The sequence below is a fragment of the Lepidochelys kempii genome, chromosome 7, assembly GCF_965140285.1.
Source record: "Lepidochelys kempii isolate rLepKem1 chromosome 7, rLepKem1.hap1, whole genome shotgun sequence".
Classification (NCBI taxonomy): Eukaryota; Metazoa; Chordata; order Testudines; family Cheloniidae; genus Lepidochelys; species Lepidochelys kempii.
Window position 1 is genome coordinate 78376237 of NC_136386.1, and position 14038 is coordinate 78390274.

At 39.8% G+C, this 14038-nt stretch overlaps 1 protein-coding gene across 4 annotated transcripts in view; it reads right to left on the reverse strand.

Moving 5' to 3' along the window:
* The window catches only part of JMJD1C (jumonji domain containing 1C), a 306728-nt gene that overhangs the window by 45598 nt on the left and 247092 nt on the right, over positions 1-14038 (reverse strand). For all 4 annotated transcript variants that reach the window (XR_013636074.1, XM_073353432.2, XM_073353433.2 and 1 more), the window contains exons 9-13: positions 12774-12946; positions 10130-12342; positions 6569-6770; positions 3258-3472; positions 2610-2762 (exon numbers count right to left, since the gene is read on the reverse strand). Coding sequence is in view for 3 of the 4 variants with exons in the window: in XM_073353432.2 (XP_073209533.1) it covers positions 2610-2762; positions 3258-3472; positions 6569-6770; positions 10130-12342; positions 12774-12946 (2956 nt within the window). In the remaining variant the exon portion in view is untranslated. The remainder of the gene's footprint in view (positions 1-2609; positions 2763-3257; positions 3473-6568; positions 6771-10129; positions 12343-12773; positions 12947-14038) is intronic.

A 14038-nucleotide genomic window follows, 5' to 3' on the forward strand; every position in this document is an offset into this window, starting at 1 on the left:
GAGTTTATAAATAAATATTCATAATAACTGAAGCACTAATTCTAGCTGGTTAAGCAATGCAGTTGTACAAGATCCTTTTAAAGTCATAGGAGAAAAATATATAACTTTCTCTACTTAAATTCTGAAAGAAATCTCAGATTAGGACATTTATTAGCAAAAATATTTGGAAGATATGTGCTTCAGTAGCTACATGATACTATTGTAATCCTTTTCCTCCCTCTCCCCTAACCACATTGCCTGCCATAATTCGTCACTTAAATTGTAAACTGTTTGAAGAAAGGAACACATCTTTATCTGTCTGGAAAGTACCAGGACCATTTATGAATACATGAACAACCATCATCATCATTGTCCTTGCTCTTTTGCATAAAATACTCACCATTTTTAGTAACTAGGTCTACATTCTTGAAACAAGAACACTGGAAAAATATTAATATACTACAGATAAAAGTAAAATCAAAAGTAGTATCAGAGCAACAGCCAATCAGTGGTGCTAACAAAAGCAAATGCTATGACATTACTCATTACTTGGAGTAATATTTAAAATGGCAGCATATTAGTTTAGACAGATCAGGAAACAAAACCACCAACCTATCTACTGTTTTTCAAACACATCTGTTTTCAGAGAAACCGTACTACATCAGATTCATTTGGAACAGTTACTACTACTTTCCTTTTACTAATAGCAGAAGTGACATGGACTTTGATGACAACTTTGGAAGCATCTTATTACCAGGGCAGAGGAGGAAGCCCTCTCACCCTGCATCAAGGGACTGAGTGGAAGCAAGTTTTTTCAGGATTTATTGCCATTGAAGACATTGTGTTACAGCGATCCTGATTTTATTTATTTTTAAATGATATTCTGATAGGTGAAAATAAGTTGGTGAGACAAATGTAGGTGTACTCTATTAATAATAAATATTGTATCTGTCACTTGTATGGTATTTCACCCAGGAGTTTGTCTGCCCACCTTGGGAAAGGAGGAAGAAGCCATTTCTCATAGCTGCCTAACAGCTCCCTCCTTAAGGGTATTTAGGAAACAATGCCAGAGGCAGCTGCCTTAATGGCTCTAGCCCAGTCACCATTTGTGACCATGGTGGGTAACAATAGGATCTTGACTTTCTAAAGTTATGTCTACATTAGAAATGCTACAGTGGCACAGCTGCAGCACTGTAGCAGCATATACACTACAGCATTGGGAGGGGTTCTTCTGTTGCTGTAGTAAATCCATCTCTCCAAAAGGCAGTAGCTAGCTTGATGGAAGAATTCCTATGTCAACCTAGCACTGTCTACACTGGGGCTTAGGTTGGCTTAAATACATCTCTCAGGGGTGTGAATTTTTCACAATCTTGAGCGACATAGGTTAGATGGACCTAAGTTTTAAGTGAGGGGAGGACTAAGAGAATGTGAATTGGTTCTGTTCTCTTTCTGTAACTTAATAGGAAAGCCTAGCTTAGTTTATAGCAAAATGTATTAGATGAGATGAAACTAAGCATGAGTGCAGGCTGTTCATTTTAAAATCCTTTTTCCTCTAATGCTTTGTTCCTACTACAGTGTACTCCCAGTTATTCAAATAGCATGGGGGAGGGGGGGGGAGAGAGGAATTGATTTTATTTACATAATTGAGAGGGCAAGAGAAGCAGCGCAGAGAACCCTCTCTGCAGCTGTGCTGTCAAGGCCCTGCTCGCTCTTTCCCATGACAGCAGGGATGCAGAGAGGGTTCTCTGCGCTGCTGCTTTTTCAATTATTGAAGACACAAGGTCCAGGGGGAGGCTGCAGTCCTAGTGAGGCAGAGACCCCTGGTCAGGATCCTGCTGTGCTCCACCAGGACCACACTCTTTCCTGCACCTTGTGCCCACTGGGATCGGGCGTCATTGGCCCTGCGGCAGTGCAGCTAGCCCTCTGCAGCTTTTCCGTCACTGCCCCCATTCACTCACTCCCATGATGGTAGGGCTGAGGGCTCCCTGCACTATCAAAGGAGCCATTCAGCAGCAGGGTAGCCTCTCCTGGTGCCAGGGGTCTCTGCTTTATTATTCATGCTGGCATTGCTGGGGTGAAAGAAGGGATTTTAATAATGTGGAGGTTCAGATAATAGGGTTTTAGAAAATCAGGAGTATACTGAACTACATAAAATTATTTTCTTTTAAGAAGGCTGTTGGTCTGTATCACTGGTCAGAGGTTCCCAAAGAGAGGATTCAAGCAGGTGCTCAAATCAAGACAGGCCTTCATGGTGACAACTGGTTAGCATACATAGGGTGGGGCACTGGGGGGTCCCAGTATAAAAGTGGAAGACTTGCAAATTTCAACCTTGAGACAGGTAAGGGCAAGAGGTCTAAAATCTGGGAGGATGTGTTCAGAGAAAGCAAAAAGGGTAGAGGGTCAGTTAGCTCCATAACTGTGACAACTGCTTTTTGGAAGGGCTGGTTTTACATATTGTCATGACAAAGGTGAGGAAGCTTTGAGAAATAGGAAAAAGTTGTGCTTTGTGCAAAAACAATAGCATTTATTGGTTACAGAAAGACACCGAACCTTCTGGAGCAGCAATTCTAGAACATGTTAGAATAAACAATACAGAGAATGGTCTGGTTCATATAAAATTATAAACTGACCTCTAGAACTCTTCCTTTCCTTTGCTTTATAACAATCTAAGCAGACCACAAACCCACATTTTTGGCAGACCCAATGAATGTTAAACAACGTGGCTTCACATGCATCACACATCTCACGGACTCCTCTCACTGCTCTCTTCCAGGCAATTTTGGCTGAAACACAAAGTAAACAGAACAGAAGTATCAAAATTTAAAGGCAAACATCTGTAAGCTGTAGCACAGAAATGAATGTTCATCTAAAAATACCAATCATAATTTTCCTCTCAGAAGCAATTACAGAAAGAAAAAATCCAAAACTGATCCTATATACATAAGTCTTCAATATGCACAAATTTGACTTCATTATGACTATTATATAGCAAAATTTGTGTTAAGAATCAATATTTTTCCAAAATAAGAGACAAAATCAATGACAAATACTAAGAGCAAATTTCTGTAGCAAAATACAGAAATAATTATTCCCTCAAACAGGATGTTTGGCACACACGGACAGACAGACTTTCTCAATGCACAATAGTGGCAATGAAAGGATTTAGCATGCAGCTACATTGAATATATGGAGGAATCAAACAGAGAAGCCTAAAACCTGAGCTATAATCTTTCATGTAGAATTATAGAATAACACAAAGAATATTAAGATTTCCTTACCATCTTTCTTCACCCAGGACATGGCTGTTTTCTCAGATGTTACTAGCTGACAAAATTTATCACCTATGATGTCTAAAATGTATTTAGAAGTCTCTAGGTCCACTTCATCATCTTCATAATTGTCATGTGTCCACAAACTCATTGCATCATCATCATATTGATCAGGAGAAGAGAAACCATCTATCCTAACAACTCCATTCTTACTAAAAGACAACCTAAAAAATGGAAACAAATAGTTTAACTATACACCTCATCATACTTTACACTCTAAGCCAGTGGTTCTCAAACTAGGGCCGTCACGTGTTCAGGGAAAGCCCCTGGTGGGCCGGGCCAGTTTGTTTACCTGCTGCATCCACAGGTTCGGCCAAACACGGCTCCCACTGGCCGCAGTTCACCGCTCCAAGCCAGTGGGGGCTGCAGGAAGGGCAGCCAGCACTATCCCTCAGCCCGTGCCGCTTCCCGCAGGCCCCATTGGCCTAGAGCGGCAAACCATGGCCAGTAGGAGCTGCGATCGACCGAACCTGCGGATGCGGCAGGTAAACAAACCGGCCCAGCCTGCCAGGGGCTTTCCCTGAACACGTGACGGCCCTAGTTTGAGAACCACTGCTCTAAGCTTTGTTTGCTGTTATTAAAAACCATTTTAACAAACATGTCTGTATGCAGACTGCATATATTGTGCAATACTAATATAAAAGAATACTGACCAGGTTAATCAGGTTCAATCTTTGCAGTAGCAAACACATATACCCTTTCTTTCCTCCTCCCTATCCCTGCATTTTTTTTTTTTTTTGGAACACTTAAGTGAATCTGATGTTCCATCAAGAGAGGAACTAATAGTACTGGCTTCATCCAAGCTTTCTTCCACAGTTTTGTCAATACCCCTTCATTTTTGATCTGCAATGCCTCTTTTGTTTCAATCCTGTTTCCTCTCTGGAGTGGAGACTGATAATTGTATGAAACTGAATTGTTATTTTAAGATGTAGATTAAGAGACTTGGATGAAACCAAATTCATATTTTCACATGACCTAAACCAGAAACCTCAATACAAGTCCTCCAGATTTGAAAAAAGGCCAGCATTAACTTTAAAGCAAACAGGAAAAACATGTTTTCTGTAGAACAAATTCTGCTGCTACAAAGTTCAGTTTTAAGAAGAAATAATGAGGAAATTCTGAAGCTAAAGAATAACTGCTCAGGTAAATCTTTTGTTCGATCCAATTTACTTGACTCTCCCTTTAACATTTATCACCACATAAGCGGCTAAACTGATGCTAATGTAAGGCATTTCTCTCTTTTTTTTGCCAACAAAGTTTTGGTCTAATTCATTTCTCTGATTCTCACAGGCCGGCTGACAGTGATCACTCAGTCCGTGACTATTTACTGTATATTAACACTCCTGCCAGTCAAATGAAAAAGGATCTCAAAACTACATGGCAGCACAGATCATTACTTCTAGGCAACCAGGTCAGCTAATTTCTTACCTTTGAAATGCCTAAAATTTGTATGGTGTCCTACTTTGGATCATTTTAATTAAAAAACCATTTAAAATATTTTCTAAGTAGTTGTAATGGTCTCTCAGTAAACCTGTATCAAAGCAGTATTGTTGAACAATATAATCCCTTATAATACAGACTATTTTACACTCCTTTAGCTATAAACAGATACATATATGAAGTATTTTAATAATATCAGCATCAGTAAAACTCAGTGTCCTACATTCAGAACTGAAGTGTAATTTATGACCACTGTTACAGTATCAAAAAGGATTCCCCCCTCCCCACCACACACACACACACACACACACACACACACACACACACACACACACACCCTTAATCCGCAGGTAGCAAAAAGAATCCATTGATTTTATTACAATAAAGCCTGATAAGACTCTTAGCAGTAAAGCAATCTTGATTTTAAATTCAGATCTCATGTCTATGGTAAAATGAAAATAAACTCCACTGATACTACAAAACATTTAAAATTAAAGCTTTTTAAATTAAATGATCAAATTTTAAAATGGTAGCAAAATTGTTCTGTTTTCACTTAACCTCCAATACTCTCTTTCCCAAGGGGAAAAGAACAAATCTAAGGAGAACACAGCAATACTTTTAGTAAGCAGGTCATTGCTGTGTATGTATACTTTAGTACAGAAAAATATTTTAAGTCCAACACTGAAGTAATTTCCTTATGGTCTTATAACTACGGCCTTGCTTACATTACCAAAATCAGTCTGTGTAACAGCAACTGAGTGTTCAAATTCCTATTGAATGAGTCTACATTGGTAAGTATTGCACTTGTACAAGTCAAAACATAGTTTTGCTCTACTTCCACACTAGCATTTGTGATACAGGAAGGCCAGGGGGCAGTGGTAATGGGGAAATATATAAGCCCTAGGCTAATTAAGGCATGGCTCCCTGTAGACTAGGGAGGGTTGCTACAGGTTAACTGGAGCACCTGTAGTCAATTAAGCCCTGTCAGGAACCTAATAAAAACCCCTGCTTCAGGCAGTCGAGGAGGAAGGAGAGAGGACTAGAGCTTGGAGGTGTATTGTAAGATTTGAAAGACCAGAGAAACAATGTAAGGGAGACCCTGCCCCAGCAGGGGAGGGAGACTTCCTCCCCCAGCATCTAGGGACCGAAGGTTCCCCACCCAAGGGGGAAGTGGTTAAGAACCCACAGGGGTTGAGAAGGGCTAGGGCTCAGATTGAGGAACAAACCCAGACCCCTCCCCCACTTCCCTCCTCTACCACGTTCCCGGGCAACTAGCGGGGACCGCGGCGGCCCAAGAGCAGGGGCAAGGGGTGGCGTCTTAGCCCCCCTGCCAAGAAAAGCACAGGACCCACCATACTAACATCAGCCATCTAGCCACACATTATATTGCACCAATTGTTGTACAACGTATTCTGGGCATTCTTCTTCTGCATTGGTAGGCCAAAGGCAATTGTAAGAAGAAGGGGTCAAATTCTGACTGTTGTTTAGGTAAACTCCCATAATCATACCCTGAGGGGTATTACTAGAATTGAGTGATTTGTGTGTGAATTCAAGGCTCTTTCCCACCAATTTAAGGACAGATTAATGATTTCTCTCTCTACTCTAGGCTAGACTGAAGAAACACTACTGCATCTTTTTTCTGCCTCAGGAAGGCTGGTTAGCTGTTCAGATGTCTTTGGTATAATGCTGCAGTTTTACACAAAGCCCACCTCTTTCAACCTACAACAATGCCAATACACAAAAGGAACTGAGAAATAAACACATAATCATAAGAAAGGGTTTTTTAAAAACAAAAACATTTTAAAAAATAGTGAACTTACCGACGAAAGTAATAAAATCTACAAAATACTGGCGAGTGAGTTGGTTCTTCACCTTTCTTACTTCTAATGAGTCTACATTCTCTGCATTTCTGCAGATTAGGCCCTATTTCAGAGCAAGAGTCATCCTGCAGAAAGGATTCTCCAGTTTGCTTCAGCTTCTTTACTTTGCGCCAGTCTTTTAATACTGAACGAGGTATTCCAGCTGCAAAAACAACAAAAACTTAAGGCAAGAGAAATTTACAAATTATCTATATGTAGAACTCAATAGGAACAGTAAACCTTCAGCATTTCTGAAGTCAAGCCACTTTTATTTGATGCCTAACTTTAAGCATCCAAGTTTGAAAAATTTGGCTACAAATCTAACGTTCTGTAGACAAAACTGCTGTTAACCATTTTATTGATGATTTAAATAGCACATATGTAAACCAAATGTACTTTTCTCTTGTATTTGGTATGTCATTTTGGTAGATATTCCACAGAAAAATGCAGCCACAACACATGATTATTCCAGGACAGTAATGAGATTCAATACCAAGGAGAGTTAAATACATATGATTACTTTAGTGCAGTTCTATTTAAAGTAACTGGAATTTAAACAATTTGCTAATTATTCACAAGGAAGAACAGAATCCAGCTCACTGGGTTTACCGGGCTAACAGGAGCAAAAAGCAGTAAGAACTTATTTTCATCATTTAACTCAGCAGATCTGAAACTGAATACACACACAGGGAGCAGATCTGTTGAGTACACTGCTGCAATTTTCACAATCACATTTCAAAGTAGAAACACAATTTAAATATACACTGCTGTTTAGCCAATCTTTCATTGTAATAACTTTTACAAGCAGTGCTCTGGTGCTAGTGTGCTCCGGCACTTTTTTGGGGAGATAGAATGGTGTTCCACTACTTCGGACAAGGGTGCAATGAAGAGGGGGGTACCCTGCCCCACCCCACACACACACTTTTGGTTGGCTCTGAGTGGAGACCCAGCAGCCACTGCCCCTCCACTCCAGGCCATGCCTGAGATAGCAGCATAGGCAGCCCCATGGCTGGGGACCCCACTCTAGTACGAGATTCCAGCTGGGGCACCTGAATCCCTACCCATCATGGGATCCCATGCCAGAGTCCTGATGCTGCAGGCTGAAAGGACAGGCCACAGCACTTCTCTGAGCGCCCTGCCATAAGAGGGTCAACAGCTGGGGGATACTGTGCAACACCAGGGCCTCCCATTGAGGCTGGGAAGTACTGGGCGTCCATGAGGCATGAGGTCCTGGGTGGCAAGCTGCCTGCATTGCTGTCCTAAGCATGGCCAGGAGCAGAAGTGGCAGCTGCTGCACCTTTCCTAAGAGCTGGACAGGTGTGTGGAAGGGAGGCTTCCCCCTCTTCATTGCAACCCTGTCCCTTCCCCTATGTGGTCAGTGCAGCTGGCACCACTTTTTCCCCCAAAGGCTGAGAATGAGGGGAGTGCCCTTTACCACTGTATAGGCTGAAGGGTCCTGGCAGGAGTATAAAGCCTCATCCCAATCCTCCTCTCCTGCCCGTGACTGAGTGAACCCATAGCATTGTCAGCAGGCTCCAAGGGAGAAGTGAGTTCTAACACGTCTTTTTTTAGGATTCAAGCGCGGTTTAAAAATGGAATTAGTTTTATCTGCACAAAGAGATGGGGTATCTATCAGTGCAAATTGCCTTTACTCCTGAAAGTCCATATCCTGTGGAAATGGGCAAAACTTGCACATTAGATACTGGATGGTTCAAATGTTAGGGTGCTAACATAGGACTGCAGAAACTTGGATTCAGTTCTGTTTCCCACAGATTTCTTGTACAACTTCGACAAATCAGTTTCTCTGTGCCTCAGCTCCCTATCTATAAAATAGGGATAATACTACTCCCTACCTCACAGTCTTGTTGCAGAAATAAATACATTGAAGACTGTGAAGACTCTGATAATAATGTAACACGGTCCATGTAAGTATCCAAAATGGATAGATATATTAATATCAAATACTAATCTGTTAGAAAGACCATGAGGAGGAGGATGAAGATGATGACTGGAAGGAACAAGACCTACTATTGCTCAGCCTCCCCTTCCCTGAAATCACAGGAAACTGATGCTATGGGATATGTCCATATTCTAATGCAGAATACTTTGTGCTACAGGGGAAGGTAATTCTTTAAGTCCCCAGTTATCTTGCAGATAGAATACTAGATAAAATACGAAAGGACTCTCCTGTTAAGCCATCTAATCCATGCCCCTATATTAGTACACGATTGTCCTCTACACCAAACCCATAAATGTTATCTCCTTACAGTAGGAGGATCATCCAGCTCTAGTACAACTTATGCACAAATCTGAGATTCAACTTCAGGTCCTGAATTAGTAAAAACTGAGTAAGATATAGAAAAAAACTTGAAAGTTACATTCTCTTTGATCCTCCCCTTTGTAAAAAGATTAAAATTAAAGACAAAAGAAGTAGACTAAGTACTGTACCAGCACTTGATCCAGTCCACAGTATCTCCTACAGGTTGCGGAACTGGCAACACTTCACACAAATTAAACCTCAAACAATTACAGAATCTTTCAATAATATAAGGTTGTGAAACTGAGAAGCCAAGAAATTCAGATAAAGATTAAAATCCATCCTTTGCACCAGCTTAATAAAAATCTTATGAAATGTGATTTAACGGGGGACTTTCACACGAGACCAACGTTGTAAGAAACTGAATTTTTTTTCTTAAATAAGAAATTAGACATTCATAAGCAATAAGATACATTTTATTTCAAACTTTATTTAAATAAGGTCTTTTCTGCTTCTAGACGAGTTTCTATTTCCTGCAAAGTTTAGTCGCAATCCAGTATCTCTGACAATACCACACCATCCGAGTCAAATTCCAAGTTTATTCTTCATTCCCTTAGATAGAAAGGGTGGTACTGCAGTAGAGGCAGTATGCTCAGCACCTGAGGAGGCAGACTAGAAGGGGCTCTCTCACACTTCTCTCTAAAGTACCTTTTTCTTTTTTTTTTACCCCAAATGTAAAGCCACATCAACAGAATGCCCTGAAGAAACTGCCCTTAGTCTTCTTGTCAGAGGAAGAAATAAGGTATGGCAATAAAAATGACCCCTCAAATGGAAGCCCACTACCCCAAAAATACAGATGTTCACATTGTCTTGGGCTGAAGTTTTTATTCATTTTTTAAAATTGGTATGACTGACCCAAGTGTGACTGCAAACATACTGGTGTTGACACTTTATGACAGAGCATGTGTACATCAGTTTGTTTACTTTAAATTGAGAGGCTTATGTACATTTTCAAACCAAGAAATAGTTTGTGCTAATACATATATACACATAATAAAAGATGAATTTCTCAAATTAAAACATTACAGATGGGGTCGGAATTGGTGAATCTGCATGCCTACCAACCTCTGACACTGCCCCTTTAAGCTCTATTCTCATTCAGGTACTATCATATCACAAACCCTCCATTTATTAATAGTATTGTAATTCACAAATGTCCATCTATTTTCTTATCTTTTCTAATTCAGATCAACTGATATACTTACTGCTGTTACTGCTGCTCTGTAACTTCAACTTGCTTCTTTCTTTGGCACTCCTGCTAAGAACACCATTGGGTTTTACTTCTTCCTCTGTATCACCCTTTTTCTTTTGCAAATCATTTTGTTTCTTTTTGTAAGTTGGCTTAGGCTGCCGTTTAGTCCTTTGCTCTGACTTGCTCTCACTTTCATCAGAGTCTCCACATTCAGAGCCAGATTCGTAAGTCCTTTTTGCTTTTCTTCTTGTGTGTTTATCTTCTTTCACAAATTTATCTGCTAGGATTGTACTATCTATGTTATTTTGTAAATCACTAGATGTAGAAGCTATTAAATTGACAGTACATGGTTTAATAATTTCTGATACATAATTCCCTGAATTCTCTTTTTTATTAGTGTTTTTATCTTCTTCTGAATGTCTAGTAAGCCAAGCCTTTTTCAGTTTTGTGTGGTAGTTCAGCTGACTTGTCTGGGAAGCCTGCCCATTGCCTACACAGTTGGCTTTGTTTATTGTATTGCAGACGATAGCACTGTCTAGGGAAATGGAGGCTGGAAATGTCTGATTTTTCACAGTATTGGACTCAATCTCACTGGCATTACTACTTTTAAATTGAGCTGCAGCCAATGCTGCCTTGTGCTTTTTCAAATGGATAAAATCAGTTGGGCCAGAAAATCCAGAGTTGGGCTGAATGGCACTTCCTGTCTTGCCACTGGCTGGTGTAATTGGAGCTGTGGTACTGACCTTGCTTTCTTGTGTCTGTGCCACTACCTGACTTACTGTTCTAGAGGAGGTACATTCCAGTGGTGTGCAGGCCAAAACTTTGTTTGATAAAGAATAAGTCACTTCTGAACTACCCCAGCTTGAAACACCGGTAGTTGTGGCTGCAGATGTGGTTACATCTGTTTTGGTACTGCATACTATAGTTGTGGTAGGTGTGACAGAACTGGGAATGCTGCCTTGTGAGACAGACGGAAAGTTCTTTTCATAATGTGTGTGTGTAGTCTCTGAGTTCATATTTGGCAGAATTATTCTTCCAGTGTCTCTGGCTTCCACAGGTTTTACGCATTCTGTTTGATTTGTCCCAGTTGAAGAAGATCTTTCATTAACTCGATCTTTGGGAGCTGACTGCATTCCTGGCATACTATCATATTTTGTACTAGAAGGTGGACGTACAATGACAGATGCTGTGGCAGATTGCGTTTTTCCACTGGTTCGCTCAACATGCCATTCAACTTTTTCGTTGTTCGGGGCATTATTAGATTTCCAAATATCTGATAAATTCTGGTCAGAAGTGCTTTTGTACATTGTTTGCGCTTCCTTAGGTTCAGGTACTAAAGTTGGTGGTTTTTGTAATTCTTGGATTTTGCCACCAGCATTAACTGGCTGCACAGGTGTTAGGGTTGGAGGTGAAAGACTGCTATAGCTGCTTTCCTTTCTCTCCAGGTTTTGATGAACTGGAGGGTGAAACACTGGTGCTCTGTGTAAGGCAGGCATGCTTCGGAGAGTATTTGAAGATGAAACTGACAACTGAGTAGGGCTTCTGCAGTCACTTCTAAAAGAATTTACAGAGTGAGATGTCACTTGATGGGAAAGCTGCTCTGTTATCTTGCTTACCGAACCTTCACCCTCTGGTTGATGCTTAATCAAAGGTGGAGGTTTTGAAAGAGATGAAATAAAAGAAGTGAGAGACTGGGGATTAGCTGCTGTTGAAAGACAACTATTCTGTTTATCGACATACAAACTTGAAACTTCCTTAGATGGGTAGGATCTTGGTGGTTCGTTCACTACACTGTTTGACAAGGTGGTGAAATAGTTACTTTGTGGCAAACTCTGTGGTGCTGAATGCTTGATTTTATAAAGTTCTGACACAGAACGCTCTGGTTCTTTGTCATGTTTCACTGCATAGCTTTTGGGGCTAGAAGACGATAATGGCGTTACTCTAGAATAATTCTCTCTCTCACCCTCAAGAGCCTTGATTTTAGCTGTAAAAGGAGCAACTTCAATACTCTCTTGAAGTATCCGTCTATGTTCTTCTTTATATTTGCTTAGTCGCTCTCCAGTCTCTTGAGGTGGCTTCTGCAATTGACTCAACATTGGGTCCACAAAATGTCTGTGCAAATGACTCTCTTTTGCAGTCTGTGTTCTGCTATGTTCCAGATCAGTCTTTACAGGTGCAGTTGTAACAGAACGTAAAGGTTCAATAAATGCTTTCCTCTCCAATTCTCTGTATGAAAGAAGTTAAAACAGATAAAATTTTGTTACAAACGTACTACAATACGGTAACAGAATTTAAGGGACCCATCCTTCAACTCTCACAAAATTATCTATTAACACAAAATAAAGCTGATGAATTTCTTTATTCTAGGTAAAATTTTCAAAAGCTTCTATGTGCCTTAGGAACTTAAGTTCCATTGAAAGTCAATGTGCCTCAGTTCGAAAATAGGATTTAGGCACCTAAACCACTTCAGCTCTTTTGAAAATGTTACTTACTATTTGAAAGCATATTTTGTCACACTTTTACATATGCCAGGCCATACATTTTTACTAGTGAACTGAAATGAAGGTAAATGAAAACAAGCTACTGAACTTGACAGTCTCATACTGTAAACATTAGCTTATACATCAGTTTAATGATTTAGACAATGGTGAACTTACTCTTTGTGATGATCTACTATATTTTTGGACAATGGTGGACTAGAATGTGTTGTCAATTTGAGTGGCCGATGCGGATCTGCACTGGATGGTCTTACAGGAATGTGACTCAGTAACCCAAGACTGTCAGCTGAGGTCACAGGGGTGGGTTGGTGTAACCAAGGGCTGGGAGTATTCTGTTAACAGCAACAAAATCAGACTTCAAAGTTATCACAGGAATCGAAGCACAGCATCATCATCATACCTTTTCTTAAAAACTTACCAACGAACAGAGAGTAAGTTATATACTTTACCACTACAAATCAGATACTTTTTTCCCCCCAAGTTTTTGAGGCATATTTGGATAGAGTAGGGATATCTGAGTATGCCACTGACTTGATTTATAGCGTATAAAAATGTTTACATTTTCCACATGTATTCTGAGATAGGTTTGATTCTCAAATACCGAGCTTGATCATTTTACAATTTCAACTCCGGGCCTCTCTTTAAACAACTTCCTTAAAACTAACAAACCACTGACAGTTTAATAAGTGTAAGTTCAATTATTAGTTAACTTGTTGAATGATCAGTGTTCAAATATTTTCTTTGAAAATAAGGTTTAATATTTCTTGGGACTATCTTTCAAGTGTAAATATAAAACAAAAGAATAAGCCTTCCCTTTTCTTACCATTTTTCTCCATGCTACAAATGATTAACTATCGATAAGCCTAGGCAACCTGTTATATTTAGCCAAATTGTTTTACACAACTCAATCACACAATTAGTACAGTACTATTAAAACTACAAACTATGTTAAGGAAATCTTAAGGTTGTGTAGCTAAGTATTCAAAAGTTAGGAAATACAAAATTTAAGTGTGAATATACAATTTTAACTCTACCTCCTTGCTTGAATGCATTATGATAATCTTTATTTGAAAACTAGTGTAGGCTGTTTTAAATGAAGTTGATAACTTATGTAAAATTAATGATGACTTGTTACCTTGGAGACAGAAGTGTCTATGATAGAAACATTTTTATACTGAAATATAGCATAAGATGTCGTAATTAATAATTGTATCATAATGCACACAAGGGAGTAGATTTGCATGTGAAACCCTTAATTCTCACTTCCTGACTTCTGAGCACTTCACGATGAAACCCAAAAGGTTGCTTTAACATAGTAATGTTTCTGAGGAAATCAAAAAAGGTTGCTGGGGCCTAAGGTCCCTGTAAGCTGAGCAGTTGTGCAGCAGCCTATTTAGCGCCACACAGACGCTCAGGGAACCTGC